The 21,493-nt window shown below is 44.4% G+C and overlaps 1 protein-coding gene across 4 annotated transcripts; it reads right to left on the reverse strand.

The window, feature by feature from the left end:
• Positions 1-363: 363 nt before the first annotated feature.
• Positions 364-20,860, reverse strand: ZC3H11A (zinc finger CCCH-type containing 11A). Of its 4 annotated transcripts, none has more exons than XM_058039590.1 (18): positions 20,780-20,860; positions 17,537-17,588; positions 15,710-15,885; positions 13,861-13,980; positions 12,930-13,053; positions 12,019-12,216; positions 11,682-11,798; positions 10,722-10,802; positions 10,383-10,493; positions 10,012-10,074; positions 9,768-9,869; positions 8,515-8,580; positions 6,925-7,419; positions 5,227-5,300; positions 4,802-5,105; positions 3,196-3,347; positions 2,685-2,749; positions 364-1,473 (listed from the first exon to the last, which is right to left on the reverse strand). In XM_058039590.1, the coding sequence occupies exons 3-18, from the start codon at positions 15,761-15,763 to the stop codon at positions 1,164-1,166; spliced, it is 2,436 nt and encodes an 811-aa protein (XP_057895573.1). In that variant the 5' UTR covers positions 15,764-15,885; positions 17,537-17,588; positions 20,780-20,860; the 3' UTR covers positions 364-1,163. The 4 variants fall into 4 exon arrangements, with proteins under 4 accessions (XP_057895573.1, XP_057895575.1, XP_057895576.1 ...); XM_058039592.1 differs by lacking the exon at positions 20,780-20,860 and adding an exon at positions 18,549-20,758; XM_058039593.1 differs by lacking the exon at positions 20,780-20,860 and having other exon boundaries at positions 10,725-10,802; positions 17,537-20,758.
• Positions 20,861-21,493: the final 633 nt, after the last annotated feature.

The following is a 21,493-nucleotide window of genomic DNA, read 5'->3' on the forward strand; positions in this document are numbered from 1 at the left end:
TTCCAAACCTTTCCCAGCTCCCTCAGGACTCTCCAAACCCTTTCCAGATTTCTCTAGACTCTTCCCAGCTCCCTCAGGATTCTCTAAACCCTTCCCAGCTCCCTCAAGATTCTTCCAAACTTTTTCCCCATCTCTCTCAGGATTCTCTCCAAACCTTTCCCTGGTTCCTTCAGGACTCTCCAAACCCTTCCCTGCTCCCTCAGGGTTCTCCAAATCCTTTCCAGATTTCTCCAAACCCTTCCCAGCTCCCTCAGACCCTTCCCAGCTCCCTCAGGATGTTCCCCCCCTCATTAATTCCTAATTAACACTCAGCATTCCCAATCTCTTTGACAGCATTCCTTAAAAAACCCCATGGACACCACACAGTGAGCAGCCTACCTTTAATCCCTTAAATAGAATCATACAAATATAAAATGGAAGAATAAAATATTTACAGAAAAACAAAAAACAAATCTCAAAACAAATTGAAAAAAAAAAAAACAAAAACCCCACGGGGATTTCACTCAATCCCATCTCCAAAGGGCTGGAAAAGAGGGAAGCAACCAAGGGGGAACATTCCAGGTGCTTTTTCTTTTTTCCCTCCCAAAACGATCCCAGCTGGATGTGGGAAGTTCATTGCAGGGAGAAATCCTCAGAAGCCAGAGGCACTTGAAGCAATGTTCCTTTTCCCAAATCCCAGGAGGAATTTTTGCTTTCCCCCATGGAAAAAATCCCACAAGCCAGGCTCACCCTGGCAGGCTTTGGTCCAAAATCCTGCTCAGATTTTGCCTCTTTTCCCTGAATTCCCCCCAAATGCAAGTCCATCCGTGGCTCCCAGAGTTGACACAGTAACTCCAGGGATTTTTTTGGGATTTTCTGTCCAGGAGGGAGCTCTGGAGATGGGATCTGTGGCCCCTCAGGGCGTTCCAAGTGCTCTGTCCTGTCCCGTGGGGGGACAAACTCAGCCTGGAATTTTGGGATAACTGAGAGCAGACTCTGCCTAATCCTAACAATCCAACTGTGCTTCCAGCTGGGGCAGGGTCTCCTCCACAGATCCAACAATATTTACAAGATTTCTGTGGGAGGTGAGGAGAAAATTTTGCTTTTTCAGGGTGGGTTTTTTTTTTTTGGTGTCGCGTCTTTTTTTCCCCTGTTTTTTTTTTTTTCCAACAAAACCTCCCCTCTCAGCTGTCAATCATCTCAGACAGTTCCAGCAGCAGAGCATCCTCATCCTTGCCTGGATCCAGGTCGATTTCTGCCTCCAGTTTTCCCCCAGAGATTTCCCAGATGAGTTTCTCAAAGTCGTCCTCCACCGACAGCGCGGCCTTGGCGCCGCCGGCCGAGCTCAGGCGCCGCAGCTTCAGGGGAGCCTCCAAGGAGGAGGAGGAGGAGGAGGAGGAGGAGGAAGATGTGGATGAGGAGGATGAGGAGGAAGATCCAGACACCTCTGACTGTGCCATGGAATCGCCCTGGGTGCCAGGCTGCAGCTCAGGGCTGGGGAGAGCAGAAGGGAGGAGTCAGTGTGGGGGAGACTGAGGGGAGACTGAGGGTTTGGGTTTGCAGGGGGAAGGGGATTGGAGAGGGTGGGGATGGGCTGGGATTGAATTTGGGGAGCCCTGGATTGGGTTTGGGGAGTCCAGGACCAGTTTGGGAAGCCCTGGATTTGGTCTGGGGAGTCCAGGACCAGTTTGGGGAGCCCTGGATTTGGTTTGGGGAGTCCAGAACCAGTTTGGGGAGTCCAGGACCAGTTTGGGGAGTCCTGGATTGGGTTTGGGGAGCCCTGGACCAGTTTGGGGAGCCCTGGATTTGGTCTGGGGAGTCCAGGACCAGTTTGGGCAGGCCTGGATTGGGTTTGGGGAGCCCTGGATTGGGTTTATGGGACCAGGATTTGGTTTATGGGACTGGGGTTGGGTTTGGGGAGCCCTGGATTGGGTTTGGCGAGTCCTGGATCAATTTTAGCAGTTCAAGATCAATTTTGGCAGTTCAGGATTGGTTTTGGGGGGGCTGGGATTGGGTTTGGGAAGCTCAGGATCAATTCTGGCAGTTTAGGATCAATTTTGGCAGTTCAGGATCCATTTTGGAGTCCTGGATTGGTTTTGGGGGGCCCTGGATTGGTTTTAGGGGGATGGGATCAGTTTTGGGAAGTCCTGGATTGGTTTGGGAAGTTCAGGATCAATTTTGAGGCCTTGGATCAGTTTTGGAATGTCCAGAATCAGTTCTGGAGTCTGGGATTAGTTCTGGGAAGTCCAGAATCAATTCTGGCAGTTTAGGATCAGTTTTGGGAAGTCCCAGATCAATTTTGGCAGTTCAGAATTGGCTTTGGGAAGTCCACGATCAGTTCTGGCATCCCGGATCAATTTTGGGAGCCCAGGATCAATTTTAGGAAGTCCAGGATCAATTTTAGGAAGTCCAGGATCAATTTTGGGAGCCCAGGATCAATTTTAGGAAGTCCAGGATCAATTTTAGGAAGTCCAGGATCAATTTTAGGAAGTCCAGAATCAATTCTGGGGTCCAGGATCCATTTTGGGGAGCGTCCACACGCAGCATTTGTAGGAACCCCAAAGCACACACATGAATTGCAATTAAAGGCTCCTCTGCAGGATTTTGGCACTGATTTCCCCCAAAGCTGGGATTTCCCCTGGTGCCCACCCCACATCCCATCCCTGGGGTCAGGAGGGAAAAGGGGATTTGGGATTTGGGGTTACCTGTTCTGGGAATTCTTCCTCCGAGGGTTGGAGTCCAGGCTGTCCTCAGGAGAAGGGGGAACAACCTGGCAATGAGGAGCAGGACAAGTTTTAGGATCTAAAAAAATCCCAAATTTTTCTTTTTCTGCTTCACCTGAAGCAGGACACTCCTGTAATGAGGAAAAATCCCAAATTTTAGGGATTCCTGAAATGAAGTTTCTGAAATGAAATGATTCCTGAATGAAATTTTAGGCATTTCTGAAATTAGAAAAAAAAATATCCCAAATTTAAGGAGATTCTTCCTTTTCTGCTTCACCTGAAGCAGGGCAATGCTGAAATGAGGAATTTGGGTTTTTTAAGGAATTTCTGCCTTGGAAAGGACAAAATATTCCCAAATCCCAGCAGGGAATTCTGGAGATGCCTCCAAAGCAGGAATGTGCTGCCCCTGAGAGCTGTGGGGTGAAATGGGCTGGAAGAAAATGTAGAAAATTTCAGTTTTTCCAGGGTTTTTTTTGGGAATTTGGGGCCTCACCTTGGCTGGGGACCCCTGGGTGTCCCCGCTGGTGGCACTGAGTGGCTTCACTGCCACCACAGCAGGGGGGTGGCCCTCAGGGCCCTTCCTCTTCAGGGGCTGCTTGGGAGGGGCTTTGGCATCCAGAGGCTTCAGGGACAGCCTGGACTTGGCTGGGAGGGAGGGAAAAAAGGGAAAAAATTATCTATGAAACCTCTTCCTTTATCAATCAAATCCATTCCTTTATCAATCAAGCACCTTTATAAAATTACTTTATCTATCAAACCCCTTTATTTATCAACCCCCTTATCAATCAAACCCCTTCCTTTATCAATCAAATCCATTCCTTTATCAACCCCTTTATCAAGTCCCTTTATTTACTAAATCCCTTTATCTATCAAATCCTTTATCAACCCCTTTATCAATCAAATCCTTTTATCAATCACATCCCTTTATCAAGCCCCCATCTCTGCCTCTCCTCTCAGGCAGCTGAGCTCCCCAAACCCCAACCCCACATGGAGCATTCCCATAAATCCCAACATCAGAGCGTTCCAGGAGCATCCAACTGCAGAACATTCCCACAAACCCCAACCCCACACCCATCATTCCCATCAACTCCAACCCCACAGAGACCATTCCCACTAATCCCAACCCCACACTGAGCTGCCCCACAAATCCCAACCCCAGACCACTCCCACGAATCCCAACCCCACAATGAGCTTTACCACAAACCTCAACCCCAAAACACTCCCATAAATCTCACCTCCAGACCGTTCCAACAAACACCAACCCCACACAGATCGTTCCCCTAAATCCCAACCCCACATAGATCATTCCTCTAAACCCCAACCCCACACAGAACACCCCAAATCCAAACCATTCCCCTAAATCCCAACTCCACACAGACTATCCCACAAACCCCAACCCCAGACCATTCCCCTAAACTCCAACTCCACACAGACCATTCCCACAAACCCTAATCCCACACAGACCATTCCCAACCCCACACAGACCATTCCCAACCCCACAAAAACCATTCCCCTAAACCCCAACCCCAACCCCTTGCCATAAACCCAGCCCCACCTCTGCCTCTCCTCTTGGAGCTCCCTAAATCCCAACCCCACACAGACCATCCCACAAACCCCAACCCCACACAGAGCACTCCCATAAACCCCAAACTGAGCTGCCTGCCCAATGTGGAGCTTTCCCACAAATCCTAACCCCAGATCATTCCCACAAACCCCAACCCCACATATATCATTCCCCTAAACTCCAACCCCACACAGACCATCCTACTAACCCTAACCCCACAGACCATTCCCCTAAACCCCAACCCCACACAGCCCATCCCAAACCCAAACCCAACCCCAAATGATTCCCATAACTGCAGCCCCACCTCTGCCTCTCCTCTCAGGCAGCTGAGCTCCCTAAATCCCAACCCCACATGGGGCATTCCCATAAACCCCAACTCCACACAGACCATTCCCAACCCCACACAGAACATTCCCATAAACCCCAACCCCACACAGACCATTCCCAACCCCACACAAAACATTCCCCTAAACCCCAACCCCACAAAAATCATTCCCTTAAACCCCAACCCTAACACATCCCAGCCCAGCCCCACCTCTGCCTCTCCTCTCGGGCAGCTGAGCTCCCTTTTTCCCCGGCTCCTTCTCTGGGGTTCCTGCTCCATCCTCGGGGGTTTTTCCTCCTCTCCTCCTGCCCAGCTGGGCTGACCCCACAGCAGCCTCGGGGCTCCCTGATCCTGGGGTTTTCTCCTGGCTTTTCTCCTGGGTTTTTTCCTGGATTTCAGCTGGATTTGCCCCAGCTCCCTGCTGCAGCTTCTCCTCCTGCCGCTGTTTCTGCTGCCGCTTCTCCCACATGATTTCCTCCAGGCTCTTCACCTGAATTCCAGAGTTCCCTGAATTCTGACAGGGGAAAAAACACCAAGAGGGTTTTTAGGGGAAAAATCCAGGGATAAAAATCTATGGAAATGTGAGGAATTGATCAGAAATGTGAAATTTTTGTTATAAATTTGTTCAGACTCACCTCAGCAGGGGCAGAGCCACTTTTAGGGGAAGGTTTGTTCAGCTCCACGATCATTTTTTCTTCTCTTCCAGGTGCTTTAAACCAAGAAAAACATCCAAAAGTTGGTTTTTTATGTTTTCTTGGGCGTTGTTTCCCTATTTTTATTGACAGGAAGCAATTCCTGCAGGATTTTCTGTCTCCTTCAGTCCCACCACAGTCCCACCATTGAGTACCATCATCATTACTATTATCATTATTATTATTACAACAACAACAACAACAATAATAATAACAATAATAATAATAATTTGATAAATCCTTCCCAAACAATATTCCAAAGGGGAATGGGATGGATTCCTGCACTGGCAAGATTCCATCACACAAATCCAGGGCAGAATAAAAAGAGGGAAATTCCCAAGGAGAATCAGAACCCCCCCAAGGAGAAGCAGAATTCCCAAGGACAATCCCAACTCCCAGGGGACAATCCCAGGGGACAATCCCAGCATTCCCAAGGACAATCCCAACTCCCAGGGGACAATCCTAGGGGACAATCCCAGCATTCCAGAGGACAATCCCAGCATTCCCAAGGACAATCCCAGCTCCCAGGGGACAGTCCCAGCATTCCCAGGGGACAATCCCAGCATTCCCAAGGACAATCCCAGCTCCCAGGGGACAGTCCCAGCATTCCCAGGGGACAATCCCAACTCTCAAGGGACAACTGCAACTCCCACGGGACAACCAGAACTCCCAAGGAGAATCAGAATTCCCAAGGACAATCCCAACTCCCAAGAACAACCACACTTCCCAAGGACAATCCCAGCTCCCAGGGGACAATCCCAGCTCCCAAGGACAATCTCAGCATTCCCAAGGACAATCCCAACTCCCAGGGGACAATCCCAACTCCCAGGGGACAATCCTAGGGGACAATCCCAGCATTCCAGGGGACAATCCCAGCATTCCAGAGGACAATCTCAGCTCCCAAGGACAATCTCAGCTCCCAGGGGACAATCCCAACTCCCAAGAACAACCACACTTCCCGAGGACAATTCCAACTCCCAGGGGACAATCCCATCTCCCAAGGACAATCCCAGCTCCCAAGGGACAACCAGAACTCCCAAGGACAATCAGAACTCCCAGGGGACAATCCCAGCTCCCAAGGACAATGTCAGAATTCCCAAGGACAATCCCAACTCCCAGGGGACAATCCCAGGGGACAATCCCAGCATTCCCAAGGACAATCCCAGCTCTCAAGGGACAACCAGAACTCCCAAGGACCATCAGAACTCCCAGGGGACAATCCCAGGGGACAATCCCAGCATTCCAGAGGACAATCTCAGCATTCCCAAGGACAATCCCAGCTCCCAAGGACAACCAGAACTCCCAAGGAGAATCAGAATTCCCAAGGACAATCCCAACTCCCAGGGGACAATCCCAGCATTCCCAAGGGACAACCAGAACTCCCAACGAGAATCAGAACTCCCAGGGGACAATCCCAGCTCCCAAGAACAACCACACTTCCCAAGAACAATCCCAACTCCCAGGGGACAATCCCAGCATTCCCAAGGACAATCCCAGCTCCCAGGGGACAGTGGGACAACCACAACTCCCAAGGAGAATCAGAACTCCCAAAGAGAATCAGAACTCCCAGGGGACAATCCCAGCATTCCCAAGGACAAGCCCAGCTTCCAAGGACACCCCCAGGGGCCATTCCCTGCTCACCCAGGAGCTTGGTGACCCTCAGCAGTTTCCTGCCCCTCCCAGCAGCCTCGGCAGGGCCGGGGGCAGCCGGGACGTTCTCCCCGCTCTGCTGCAGCCTCAGCGCCTTCTCCCTCTTGATCTCCTCCAGGGTTTTGATCCGAACTTCTGCAGCTCCCCTGGCTCTGCCAGCCTCTGCCAGCTGCACCCTGCCAGCAGCTGGGGCAGCAATGTTCTGTTTCCTGGCATCTCCCTCGCTCCTGGCCCTGCTGCTCAACTCCTCAGCTTTTTCCTTCTCCTCTCCCAACCTCTTGTGGTTTTTTTCCACCAAGGCTCCCATCAGGGGTTTGCTGCGAGCAGCAGGGGAAGGTTTTGCTGCTAAATTTGTTTCTTCAGTTTTCCTTCCTTCTGCTGGGATTTTGGCTGGGGGTTCTGCTGCTCTCCTCTGCTTGGCTCTCTCCAGGCGGATTTCCTCCAGGGTTTTCACTCTGATCTCCTCGATGGGTTTGGCAGCTTTGTCTGAGGGCACAAAAACCCCAGGAATGAAACAGAGAGCAAGGAGAGGGGGGAAAGTGTCCAGAATTGCTCCCAGCACTGAGGGAATTTGGGACTGAGGGAATTTGGGACTGAGGGAATTTGGGACTGAGGGAATTTGGGACTGAGGGAATTTGGGACTGAGGGAATTTGGGACTGAGGGAATTTGGGACTGAGGGAATTTGGAACTGAGGGAATCTGGGACTGAGGGAATCTGGGACTGAGGGAATTTGGGACTGAGGGAATTTGGGACTGAGGGAATTTGGGACTGAGGGAATTCGGGACTGAGGGAATTTGGGACTGAGGGAATTTGGGACTGAGGGAATTTGGGACTGAGGGATCTCAGTGCTCCTTGGGTTGGGAGGACTTGGAGGAGCATCCAGGGATACTTTTCCCTGTCCCAGGTTGCTCCAAACAGGACTGGGACACTCCAGGGATGGGGAAAACACAAAATCTCTGGGAATGAATCAGGAGTGCTGAAATTGGGATTTTTTAATAGGATCATGGAATGGTTTGGGTTGAAAATCCTAAGGATCATCCCATTCCCAGCCCTGTCACTTCCCATGGCCCCAGAGTGCTCCAAACCCCATCCAGCCCTGGGATGGGGCAGCCACGGATTCTGTGGGAATTTGCAGGCTGGGAATGAGTCTGGAATCCTGAAATTGGGATTTTTTTTTTTATGGAATCCTGGAATGGTTTGGGTTGAAAGATCCTAAGGATGATCTCATTGCCAGCCCATGGTCCCAGAGTGCTCCAAAGCCCATCCAGCCTTGGCAGCTCCCAGGGCAGGATTTCTCCCCAATATCCCACCCAAAGCAGCCCAGGGAATGCTGGAATGGGTTGGTTTGGAAGGGATCATCCAAACCCAAGGGCAGGGACACCTCCCACCATCCCAGGGTGTAATTTGATTAATTTTCTCCATTTTATTCTTTTTATTCACTGTCCAAGCTGGCCTGGGACACTCCCAGGGATGGAGCAGCCACAGCTCCTCTGGGAATTCCATCCCAGTCCCTGGGAGTTCTTGGGAAGAAAAAAACCCCAAAAAACGGAATATTTCAATTTCAATATTTTCCTTTTTACCTGTCTCAGTGCTGCTCTGCTCAGAGGGCAGCCCCAGCCTCTCCTTCAAGGACTTCAGGACTTGAACTAAAAAACAAGAGAAAAAGTTTAAAAAAAAATCCCAATTTTGGGTGGGAAACGAGACAGGAGAGCAGCTCAGTGGGAATCAGAGTGATCCTGAAGCCTCAATCAATGTGCAGAAAGAAGCAGGAGAAAGGAGGAACAGAAATCCCAAAGGGATAAAGCTGGACAGAAAATCCCAACAGAAAATCCCAAAGGGAAAATCCCAAAGGGAAATGCTGGACAGAAAACCCCAAACAGAAAATCCCAAGCAGAAAAGCTGGACATAAACCCCAAAGGGAAAATCCCAAGGGGAAAATCTGGACAGAAATCTCAACCAAAAAATCCCAAAAGGAAAAGCTGGACAGAAAAATCCCAAAGGGAAAAGCTGGACAGAAAATCCTAAACAGAAAAGTTGGACAGAAAATCCCAAAGGGAAAAGCTGGACAAAAAATTCCAAGCAGAAAAGTTGGACAGAAAATCTCAAAGGGAAAAGCTGGACAGAAATCTCAACCAAAAAATCCCAAGCAGAAAAGCTGGACAGAAAAATCCCAAAGGGAAAAAGTGGACAGAAAGGGAAAAGCTGGACAGAAAATCCCAAAGGGAAAAGCTGGACAGAAAATCCCAAAGGGAAAATCCCAAAGGAAAAGCTGGACAGAAAACCTTAAAGGGAAAATCCCAAAGGGAAAAACTGGCCATAAACCCCAAAGGGAAAATCCCAAAGGAAAAACTGGACAGAAAAATCCCAACAAAAAAAACTGGACAGAAAGGGAAAAGCTGGACAGAAAATCCCAAAGGGAAAATCCAAAGGGAAAAAAGCTGGACAGAAAATCCCAAGCAGAAAACCCCAATGCAAAACCCCAATGCAAAACCCCAATGCAAAACCCCAATATAAAATCTCAATATAAAACCCCAATATAAAACCCCAATACAAATCCCCAACACAAAATCCCAGTACAAAACCCCAATACAAAATCCCAATATAAAATCCCAGGACAAAACCCCAGGACAAAACCCCAACACAAAACCCCAACACAAAACCCCAACACAAAACCCCAACACAAAACCCCAACACAAAACCCTAATACAAAATCCCAATATAAAACCCCAATACAAAACCCCAGTACAAAACCCCAACACAAAACCCCAACAGCACATCTGGCACCACCCCATTGGAATCCAGCTGTTCCAGCTGTTCCAGCTGTTGCTGGTACCTGTGCCTCTCTTTGGGGCCTTCTCAGCGTTGTGCTGCAGCTCTGCCTTCCTCCCCAGCCTGTCTGCCACGCTCCTCCTCAGGGGCAGGAACGTCTTCCCACCTTTCAAAATAAACAAAAAAACCCAAAAAATTCCTTCAGAAAATTCCTCTGCAGGAGCTGAACCCTCCCAGGTGAATCTGGAATTATTTTGGGGTTGAGTTATTTGCTGCTTTTGGGGTAAATATTTCACAAAAATTCTCACCCATGAGGGTTTTCCTTTTTGCCAGTCTGTCAGGAAGGTTCAGCTGGATCACAGGGTCCTCTCCTAAAACAAAAAAATCAAATTTTTGCACCAAAAAATGCCATTTTCTGGCTGCCAAACACAGGAATTAAAGAAGGATTTGGAGGAAAATTGGTTTTAATGATAAAAATTCCTGAATCAATCCCAACCTACAAAAATTCCTAATTTTCCAACATAAAATTCAAATCAGGAAAGGCAGCAGTGAATCTCAGGATTATTAAGATAATTATCCTAATTAACCATTTTAAGATTATGAAGATAATTATCTTAATGATCAGTGATAAGATTTAGGGATTTTCCTATTGGAAAATGGGAATTTTGGGATTTTTTACCTTCCTTGGAGGAGAGGGTCACAGTTCTCAGCACTGTCCTGACATTTTCCTTCTCTGGCACAGGAATGTTCCTGGCTTGGAGAGGATCCACAGCCACTCCTGAAGGACCTTCTGCATAAAAAAACAGCAAAAAAAATCAAAATATTTAGGATTTTTCCTCAGAATTCCAAGCAGAAAATTCACCTGCCACATACCAGTGTAGCCCTTCTAAAAAAAAATTAAATTTTGTCCCATTAGTATCTCCCAATTTGAAATAAAAAAATTAATTTCTTGTAAATTATTCAAGGGAAATCAGGATGAAGAGAAGGACAAGGAGGGATTTTAGGGATTTTAACTCACCACCTTGTTTTTTGGCTTTTTCCTTGAGTTTCTTCAGTTTGATCTCTTCCAAGGTTTTGATTCCAAAATTTAAGTTGTCATCTAAAAGCACAGAAAATTCAGGAAAATTGAGGTGAATCCTGCCCAGAATATTGGGAATAAATTCTCCCAACATTCCCCCAGGAATTAAAAACCCCAGGACAGGGGGGATTTGGGATTTTGGAAAATTGGGAGATTTTTTCACCCTCCAAGGGAAAATTCACATTTTCAGCACAAAGTCAGGGAGAGGGATCAGAGATTGCTGAATTCCTTGGATCTGGATTTGCACCATGACTGAAGGGATTTTTTCAGGAATATTTTGTTTTAATTTTAGGAATATTTTATTTTTATTTTAGGAATATTTTGTTTATTTTAGGAACATTTTGATTTTAATTCCCAATCCCAGCCCAGGATTACCTTGCTTTGCACTGGGGTTGGGTTTCCTGGTGGAAATCACCCTCAGGAATATTTTGTTTTTATTTTAGGAATATTTTACTTTTATTTCAGGAATATTTTGTATTTAATTCCCAATTCTAGCCCAGGATTACCTTGCTTTGCACTGGGGTTGGGTTTCCTGGTGGGAATCACCCTCAGCCCATTGTGGGAATATTTTGGTTTTATTTTAGGAATATTTTGTTTTTACTTTAGGAATATTTTGTTTTTATTTTAGGAACATTTTGTTTCTATTTCAGGAATATTTTGGTTTTATTTTACGAATATTTTGGTCTTATTTTAGGAATATTTTGTTTTTATTTTAGGAATATTTTGTATTTAATTCCCAATTCTAACCCCAGGATTACCTTGCTTTGCACTGGGGTTGGGTTTTCTGGTGGGAATCACCCTCAGCCCATTGTGGGAATATTTTATTTTTATTTTAGGAATATTTTGGTTTTATTTTATTAATATTTTGTATTTCATTCCCAATTCTAACCCCAGGATTACCTTGCTTTGCACTGGGGTTGGGTTTCCTGGTGGAAATCACCCTCAGCCCATTGTGGCTCTCTGGGGCTGGGGGCTGCACTGGGGTTTTGGTTTCTTCTCCTTCTTCAGAAAGTTGGTCTGGAAAGGAAAATCAAAGCCAAAATGAAATGATTTATGTGGTTTCAATGCAATATTTTTGTTAAATTAAGGATTTCACCAACACATTTCATTTTTATATAGCTCAGCATTCCAAGAACAACAAAAAAATTATCATTTTTCCGCAGCGTAAACATCGAATTTTATGGTTTATATTTGAATTTTCAGCAGAAATCAATGAAATAAACTCCAGATTTCTCACCATCATCATCCTCATCATCATCAGCAGCATTGATGACCACAGGGGGGTGGGTGGGGCTGGGCACATTCTCAGAATTCTCCACTTTCATCACCCCCCTGAGCTGAGGGGAGGGGTTGGACTGCACCGAGAGTTTGTTCTGCTGCAGCTGCACCAACTTCACCTCGTCCTCTGCAGCCTCTGGGGGGCTGGCAAGGGTGGCTGGAAAAGGAAAAAAAATATCCCAAATTTTATCTGAAATGGGGGGAATTTGGTAAAAAACACTGCTGGGTTCAGTTCTGTGTTCTACAGACATGAAGGGGTTAAAGGAGAAGGGAAAAGGAAAAGAAGGGAAAGGAAAAGAAGGGAAAAGAAAGGGAAAAGGAAAAAAAAATTTCCCAAATTTTATCTCAAAATGGGGGAATTTGGTAAAAAACACTGCTGGATTCAGTTCTGTGTTCTACAGCCATAAAGGGGTTAAAGGAGAAGGGAAAAGGAAAAGGGAAAAGGGAAAAGGGAAAAAGGAAAAGGGAAAAAGGAAAAGGGAAAAAGGAAAAGGGAAAAAGGAAAAGGGAAAAAGGAAAAGGGAAAAAGGAAAGGGAAAAAGGAGAAAGGAGAAAGGAGAAAGGAGAAAGGAGAAAGGAGAAAGGAGAAAGGAGAAAGGAAAATGGAGAATGGAGAAAGGAGAAAGGAGAAAGGAGAAAGGAAAAAGGAGAAAGGAAAAAGGAGAAAGGAAAAAGGAGAAAGGAAAAAGGAGAAAGGAAAAAGGAGAAAGGAAAAAGGAGAAAGGAAAAAGGAGAAAGGAAAAAGGAGAAAGGAAAAAGGAGAAAGGAAAAAGGAGAAAGGAAAAAGGAGAAAGGAAAAAGGAGAAAGGAAAGGAAATATTCACCATGAATTTTTGGATATTTTGATGAAAAATGAGATGGCAAACTCACTTTTGCTGGGGGGAAGGAAGAGCCCATCCACGTATCTGCCCTTGGTGTGGTGGAAGGCACAGTTGTGCTTCTGGCAGCCCCCAGGTTGGTTCTCCCAGTAACAGGCGATCTCACTGCGCTTTTTCTGGGCAAAAAAAACATAAATAAAAACTCAATATTGGTGGGGAAAAACAGAAATTCAAACTGAAATATTGGTGGGGAAAACACAAATAAAAACTGAAATATTGGTGCGGAAAGCACAAATAAAAACTGAAATATTGGTGGGGAAAAACATAAATAAAAACTGAAATATTGGTGGGGAAAGCACAAAGAAAAACTGAAATATTGGTGGGAAAACACAAATTCAAACTTAAACTATTTCTGGGGTGCTCACATCGATCTCCATGTGCCTGAACCTGCAGATGTTCCTGAAGCATTCCAGAATTCCCAGAGCTCAGGAGAAAAAAATTTGGGAAAAATTTCAGCTCTCAAGAACTTCAAGAGCTCAGGATAAAAAATTCAGAAAGAACTTTAAGAGCTCAGGATAAAAAATTTGGGAAGATATTCCAGCTCTCAGCAATTCCAAGAGCTCAGGACAAAAAAAAATTCAGGAAGAATTTCAGAGCTCAAAATAAAAAATTTAGCGTGAAATTCCAGCTCTCGAGAATAAAAAATTCCAGCTCTCAGGAATTCCACAAATTTTCAGGATAAATTATTTAGGGAGATATTCCAGCTCCCAGAAATTTCTTTCCCACCACATTTAAAGCCTGAAATCTGATCAAATTTAGGCAATAACATTATTAAACACAGCTGAAAAACACCTTAAAAAATTGAGTTTTTTCCTTTTTCCTGCTAACAAAACCCCTCTAAATTTTTGCTGGGCAAGGATATTTATCCCCTAAATGTGTGGGATGGTCTGGGAGGGATTTTTGGGGGTTTTTGGGGTGCTCACATCGATCTCCATGTGCCTGAACCTGCAGACATTCCTGAAGCAGCGCCCCTCCTGCCACAGCGTGCACACGGTCTCACTGCCCAGCGCCGCCTCGCAGTGCCGGAACGAGCACGAGTCACCCTGGGAGCAGAAAAATCAGCAAAAAGTGAGGTTAGGGAACATGAAACTCACTGGAATGCACAGAAATGAGGAAAAAGAAAGGGATTAAATAAGGGGAATCGCAATGGAATGCACAAAAATCAGTAAAAATGGGATTGAGGAACGGGAGTCGCCCTAAAATTCACAGGAAAAAATGAGCAGGAGTAGTCTCTCTAAAATGTAAAAAAATGGGGTTGAGGAACATGGAACTCACTGAGATTCACAGAAATCAGTAAAAATGAGACTGAGGAACAGGAATCTCCTTGGAATGTACAAAAGTCAGCAAAAATGGGGTTAAGGAACAGGAATTGCCCTGAAATTCAAAGGAAATCAGGAAAAATGGGGGAACAGGAGTCTCCCTAAAATTCACAAAAACCAGTAAAAAATGGGGTTAAAGGAACAGGAGTCTCCCTAAAATTCGCAGAAAACAGCAAAAAATGGGGTTAGGGAACAAAAATCTCACTGGAATGCACAGAAATCAGCAAAAAAATGGGGTTAGGTAACAAGAAATTCACAGAAAGTCACAAAAAAATCAGCAAAAAAATGGGGTTAAAGGAACAGGAAATTCACTGGAATTCACAGAAATAAACGGGACTGAGGAACAGGAATCTCCCTGGAATTCACAAAAATCAGTAAAAATGGGATTGAGAAACAGGAAATTCACAGAAATTCACAGAAATCAGCAAAAAATGGGGCAACAGGAAACTCAGTGAAATTCACTGGAAATCAGAAAAACAATGGGGGAAGGAACAGGAATCTCTCTGACATTCAAAGGAAATCAGCAAAAAAGGGGGGAAACAGGAAACTTCCTGGAATTCACAAAAATTGGTAAAAATGGGATTGAGGAACAGGAAATTCACAGAAATCAGAAAAAAAAAAGGGGGGAAACACTCAGTTTCAAAGGAGAAATGGGTTTGGGAAGGAGAATTATAAAGGTAAAAAAATGGGATGGGAAAGGAAAAACACACAGGTTAAAAAATGGGATGGAGAGGAAAAGGACACGGGTTAAAAAATAAATGGGTTGGAAAGGGAACAAAAATCCAAATTTCAGAACTGGGAGCACAACAATGACTCAATAATCAATAATGAATTAATCAATGAATGAAGAGAAATTGATTTTCTGCTCAGAGCCCAGGCAGGGAATGAGGAATTCCTGAGGGAATTGGATCTGAATGAAAATCACAGAGCTTAAAAATGGGATGGGAAAAGCACAAAGGTTAAAAAATGGGATGGGAAGGAAAAACACACAGAGCTTAAAAAATGGGATGGAGAGGAAAAACAGGTCAAAAAAATGGGATGGAGAGGAAAAGCATCAAGGTTATAAATGGGATGGAAAGGAAAAGGACACGGGTTAAAAAATAAACAGGTTGGAAAGGGAACAAAAATCCAAATTTCATAAAAATGACTGGATAATCAATAATGAATTAATCAATGAATGAAGAGGAATTGATGTTCTGCTCAGAGCCCAGGGAACAAGGAATTCCTGAGGGAATTGGATCTGAATGAAAATCACAGAGCTCAAAAAATGGGATGAGAAAAACACACAGGTTAAAAAATGGGATGGGAAGGAAAAGGACACGGGTTCAAAAATAAATGGGTTGGAAAGGGAACAAAAATCCAAATTTCATAACAATGACTGGATAATCAATAATGAATCAATCAATGAATGAAGAGGAATTGATTTTCTGCTCAGGAGGATCTGTGGCCTCACCTTGTTGCAGGTGGAGTAGAAGTAGAAGTAGCAGTCATCCCCCTGGCTGGACATGCTGCAGATCCTCACTCCCTACTCAGGGTTTGCTCCTCCCAGGGCTCTCCTGCTCCAGCCTGGGCAGGAACCTCAAAGGCTTCTCCTGGCTCAGCTCTGACAGCTTCTGCTTAAAAGTAACCCTGGAGAACAAAAATTGGCATTTTAGAGTTGTTTCCTATTCAATTCCTGTGGGTTGATTTGGGTCTGGAAGGAGCAGTGAGCTGAAATCTGCTGGGCATAAAAATTAAGTAAAATTTGTTGAAAATTTAGTTTTTTTAAAACAAACTTTTAGGCAGATTTGGTCCAAACTGCAGCATAAATTGTAATTTCTGACCTTAATAACAGCTCTGGGTCTTGAGATAGAGACAAATTGTGGGTGACAAAAAAATTAGGGGGTGAACCACAAGAGAGGCACTTCTTCAAAAACTGGGTGTAATATTGAATAAGTGATGATACAATACTTAAATAATAAATTAAATAAATATTGTAATATTATTATCATGTGTTATTTCATATTACACTGTGAACACCAATCCCATGGGATTTTCCCCCAATCCCATTCCCTGATTCTGCTTAAAAGTAACCCTGGAGAACAAAAATTGGGATTTTAGAGTTGTTTCCTGTGGATTGATTTGGGTTTGGAAGGAGCAGTGAGTTGAAATCTGCTGGGCAGAAAGATGAAAAAGAAATTGTTGAAAATTCAATTTTTTAAAGCAAATTTTTAGGCAGATTTGGTCCAAACTGCAGCATAAATTGTAATTTGTGATCTTAATAACAGTTCTGACAGAAAAATTTAGGGGGTGACCCTAAAGGGAGGCACTTCTTCAAAAACTGGGTGTAATATTGAATAATTGATGATACAATACCTTAATAATAAATTAAATAAATATTGTAATATTATTGTCATGTGTTATTTCATATTACACTATGAACACAAATCCCAGGGCATTTTTCCCCTGATCCCAGAGGATTTTTCCTCTAATCCCAGGGGGATTTTTCATTGATCCCATGGGATTTTCCCCCCATCCCATTCCCTGATTTCAAGGGGATTTTTTCCCCAATCCCAGGCAATTTTTCCCCAATTCCATTCCCTGATCTCATGAGAATTTTTTCCCCTCAATCCCAAAACGATTTTTCCCTGATTTTTCCCCTCAATCCCAGAGGATTTTCCCCTCAATCCCAGGGCATTTTTCCCCTGATTTTTCCCCCAACCCCAGAGGATTTTCTCCTGGATTTTCCCCCAATCCCAGGGGCATTTTTTTCCCTGATTTTCCCCTCAATCTCAGGGCATTTTTCCCCTCAATCCCAAAAGATTTTTCTCCAATCCCAGAGGATTTTTCCCTGATTTTTCCCCACAATCTCAGGGCATTTTCCCCCAATCCCAGGGGGATTTTCCCCCTGATTTTCCCCTCAATCCCAATGAATTTTTCCCTGATTTTTTCCCCAATCCCAGGGCATTTCCCCCCCAAAATTTTTCCCAATCCCAGGGGGATTTTTGCCTCATTTTCCCCTCAGTCCCAGAGGATTTTCCCCTGGATTTTTCCCCAATCCCAGGGGCATTTTCCCCCCAATTTTCCCCTCAATCCCAGGGGGATTTTTTCCCTGATCTCAGGAAGATTTTTTCCTCTAATCCCAGGGCATTTTTCCCCTGATTTTCCCCTCAATCCCAATGAATTTTTCCCTGATTTTTTCCCCAATCTCAGGGCACTTTTCCCCCATAATTTTTCCCAATCCCAGGGGGATTTTTGCCTGATTTCCCCTCAATCCCAGGGCACCCTGGCTCTCACCCACCTGGCCACGCTGAGCCCAGCCTTTGTTCTTCCCAGCCATGCAGTTCCCTCTCCTGTAGGCCGAAGGAGTCCGTGAATGAATAACAAAGGGGCAGAAAGAATTTGTGAATTTTGCCTTTTTTTTTTTGCTTTTTTGTTTTGTTTTTTTTTTTTGCTTTTTTTTTTCCTCCTGACAATTCCAAGGGAACCTCTCAGCCAACAATTTTCCAAAAACTCTGAGGTTGCTCTCAGAAACAATGGAGGAGGAATTGAGTCCATTGCAAATCTGGAGACAGCCAGGGATATTTTTGCTCTTCCAATAAAAAAAAATTAAAAAAGAAACATAAAAAAAAAAAAAATTATAAAAAAAAATTCCCCAGCGATTCAAAGTGGCTCAGGATTCAAAAAATGAGGCTCCATCTTCCACAGCTGGGGAAATTTTTAGGTTTTTTTTAATATTTTTTTAAATTATATAATTCAGTAAGTTGCAATTTCTGGTCTTCTGAGATTTCTTCACCTATTAAGAAAACACAAAAACCTTCCCCCGTATTGATGAGAAAAAACCCCCTCCCACCAAAATTTGTGTGTATAAACCCCAAAATTGTGTTTATACACACCCCAAAGGAGGCAAGGACAGCAGGACAAGGAGAAAAACAACAAAAAAATCAGAATTTTAACCCATAAATTCCAATTGAGGGGAAAATGAGATTATTGGGGACAGCACAGGGACAAACTCACCCATCCCCAACCCTCAACCCAGGAATTTTTGGGAATTTGGGGCAGAATTTCCAAGAAATTTCCCCAATTTTTCCATTTGTGCTGTTCCCTAATCATTCAGCAGCTGATTGGGGTTTGGGTGCCACCAAAAATGGATTTATTGGGAGTTTTTATCCCATTTTTCTTGTAGATATTCTGCTAAAAACCAAATAAAAATCAGTTTTACCCCTCTGATGTTTCTGAATCTTTGGGGAGGACAAAACTCAATCAATTTTAATTTGCAGCTTAAGAAGAAACACTTGGAACCTTTTACTCACACAAAGAAATTTTGTGAATTTTCCACGATTTTTTTTGGGGTTTTTTTTTTGGCCAAGGAATTTTCCCAAATCTAAAATAAAGAGAGGAAAAGTTGGGTTTGCAGATTAATTATTGGTTTTTTTAGGGTTTTTTTGAGTGATTGGAAAGGGAATAAAAATAAATCAGGATTTAAGTGCTTCCTGTTCTTCTCCATGGGGTTAAATTCAATTTTGGAGCTTCAAAAATCAAATTTTGCCTCATGGAATTTAATCCTCAAACTCCTGGAGCTCCTTGTGGTGGGAATTCAACTTTTCCCAAGGAATTCAAATCAAATTTCAACCTGAATTCTTCTGTTTGCTGAAATCCTGGGAGTGAGGGGTGAGAAAAGCAGAAATTCCAACCCAGAGCAGGAATTTCCACATTGAAAATTCAACATTTCTACATCCAACACCCTGAGGGGAGAGAAAATCCCTTCAGATTGAATTCTTTTGAAAAATAAATCAAATTTTTGCCTTCATTATTCCATATTTCAGTGTGGATCTTGTTTAAATTGGAATAAACCTTGAAAATAAACAACAATAACAGAAAAGAATCAACCAAGCCCACCCAAAACCTTTAAACTTCGTTAGAGTGATTTAATTATTAAAAAAGTTCATTAAAAAACATTTTTGTTGAATTTTAAAACTGGTAAATTTTAAATAATCTGAATAAAAATGAGTAACTCTGGTGCACTCAGTAGGTTTTGAATGAATTCAAGTGAATGCAAAATTTTAAACAGGTTTTGTGTTAAATTCATGAAATTAATGAAAATTTTTGTAAAAAAAAAAAATCAAATCAATTAAAAATGCAGCAGCAGAAACCAGGCCATAAAAACCAACACAACTTTTCTATTTTTAAAGGGAAAATAAAGAAGTTTTCCTGCATTTCCCTGTGAGGAATTCTTGGATTTTAAACTCTCAAATTTCCCTGGAAAAATTTTCTCCTGCTGCTTCATTTGTGCCTTAAATTCCTTGGATGATTCATTTCCTGTTTATCAGGTGGCAAAGAAGGAAAAGCAGCAGGAATTTCACATTTTTACAATTTTTTTCTCATTTTTTCTCTCTCTTTCAGCTTTTCCTCTTTAAAAATCAACCCCAAACCAAGGGAAGCTGCTCCTTTCACTCTTGAATAAAACAGCAATAATTAAATTTAATTTTTTGTATTTCTGAGCTTAACCTCAAAGCCTGGCAGCAATTTCCTATAAAAATTTCCTATTCCTCTCCCTCATGGAAATGTTTTCTTAAATACAAAAAAAAATATCGATTTTCCCCAAAAAAATTCATTTTTCACCTTGGAAAATGTCATTAGAGCTGGGAAATGTCACCACCAGGAAGTTTTAAATGGAAAATTCTTCCTGCTCTGCTTCAGCTGTGCCCAAATTCAACCCTAAAATCCTTTATTTTATTTATTTCTATTTTTTTACAGCCAAATAAAGCTGTGATTTATTCAGGAAATGCGACCCTGATGCAATTCTGGGAATAACCTGGAGGCTTGAATCGCTTTAACAACAACAATAAATTTTCTTTTTTGGCGTTTCCATAACAAAAATTGGCGTCAGAAAGCAGAACCTTTAAAAAAAATAAGAAAAACACCCCAAAAATTCACAGAATCGCGTTGTTTTAACAACATCCGGGAGGGAAAACCTTTAAAAAATAAGGAAAAAACACCAAAAATTGGCGGATTCGCGTTGTTTTTAACAACCTCCGGGAGGAACTGAGCCCGCCTGCATCCAGAGTTACTCAGCTCCTGAAGTTCCTTTAGGGAATTACGTTAGAAATGCCCCTCGGACGCGTTGCTACAACAGGAAAAAAGGAGTTTTGATGTGAAAAAATGAGGAGATTTAGGAAATATCTGAGCTGGGTTTGGAGAGGGGACAGCGCTGAGGGAAGGCCTCGGGCCTTGCCCGGGCCCGCAGCTCCCCCTCCCCAAAACCCGGGGGAGCAAACCCGCCTCACCCGGCTTTATTCCCACATAATCCCGGCTTTATTCCCACATAATTCCGGCTTTATTCCCACTCAATCCCAGCTTTATTTCCTCTTAATTCCGCCTCGCCCCTCAGCGTTCCCCTGCCGCTGTGGGGCCGCGCGGCCTTGCGGAGGAGCCGGGGTTGAGCCAGCACCGCCCCCTCGCCTGTTCCTCCCCATCTCCCACCAGCCGCCGCAGGGCTCCGAAGCCGCTCTATTTACGGTCGCTCAGGGAGTTTGAGTTTTACCGAGCCCCCGGGGGCCGCCGTGTCGCTGTCGCCGCGCTCCGCCGGGGCCGCCGCTGCCGTGTCCCGGTGCCCGGCTCAAAGATGGCGCCCGGTGCCCGCGCAGCCTCAGCGCGCCCGCGGCCAAGATGGCGCCCGGAAATGGCTTCACCCGCCCGACAGGAAAAGAGGGGGGTCTGAGGGAAAACATGGGTGGATTTTGCTGTTTTATTGGTTCCTCGTACTTCAAAAAGAGGATAAAGATTTTTTTATTAAGTCAACAGGGCCGTGTTTCTCCATCTTTCCGGGATCGGTGCTGCCGTGTCCCCGGTGCCCGGCTCAAAGATGACGCCCTCAGCCAAGATGGCGCCAGGAAGTGGCTTCACCCGCTCGACAGGAAGAAAGGGGGTCTGAGGGGGAATAAGGGAGGATTTTGCTCTTTTATGGCTTCCACACAATTCAAAATTACTTCAAAAGGAGGATAAAGATTTTTTAATTAAACAGGGCCGTGTTTTTCCATCCTGCTGCGATCCGTCGGCAGGGCCGCCGTGTCCCGGTACCCGGCTCAAAGGTGGCGCCCTCAGCCAAGATGGTGCCCGGAAGTGGCTTCACCCGCGCGACAGGAAGAGAGGGAGTCTGAGGGGGAATGGGGGTGGATTTTGCTGCTTTATGGCTTCCTCGCACTTCAAAACTCCTTGAAAAATAGAATAAAGATTTTTATGAAGTAAACAGGGCCAT

The sequence above is a fragment of the Melospiza georgiana genome, chromosome 23 (genome assembly GCF_028018845.1).
Source record: "Melospiza georgiana isolate bMelGeo1 chromosome 23, bMelGeo1.pri, whole genome shotgun sequence".
Classification (NCBI taxonomy): domain Eukaryota; kingdom Metazoa; phylum Chordata; class Aves; order Passeriformes; family Passerellidae; genus Melospiza; species Melospiza georgiana.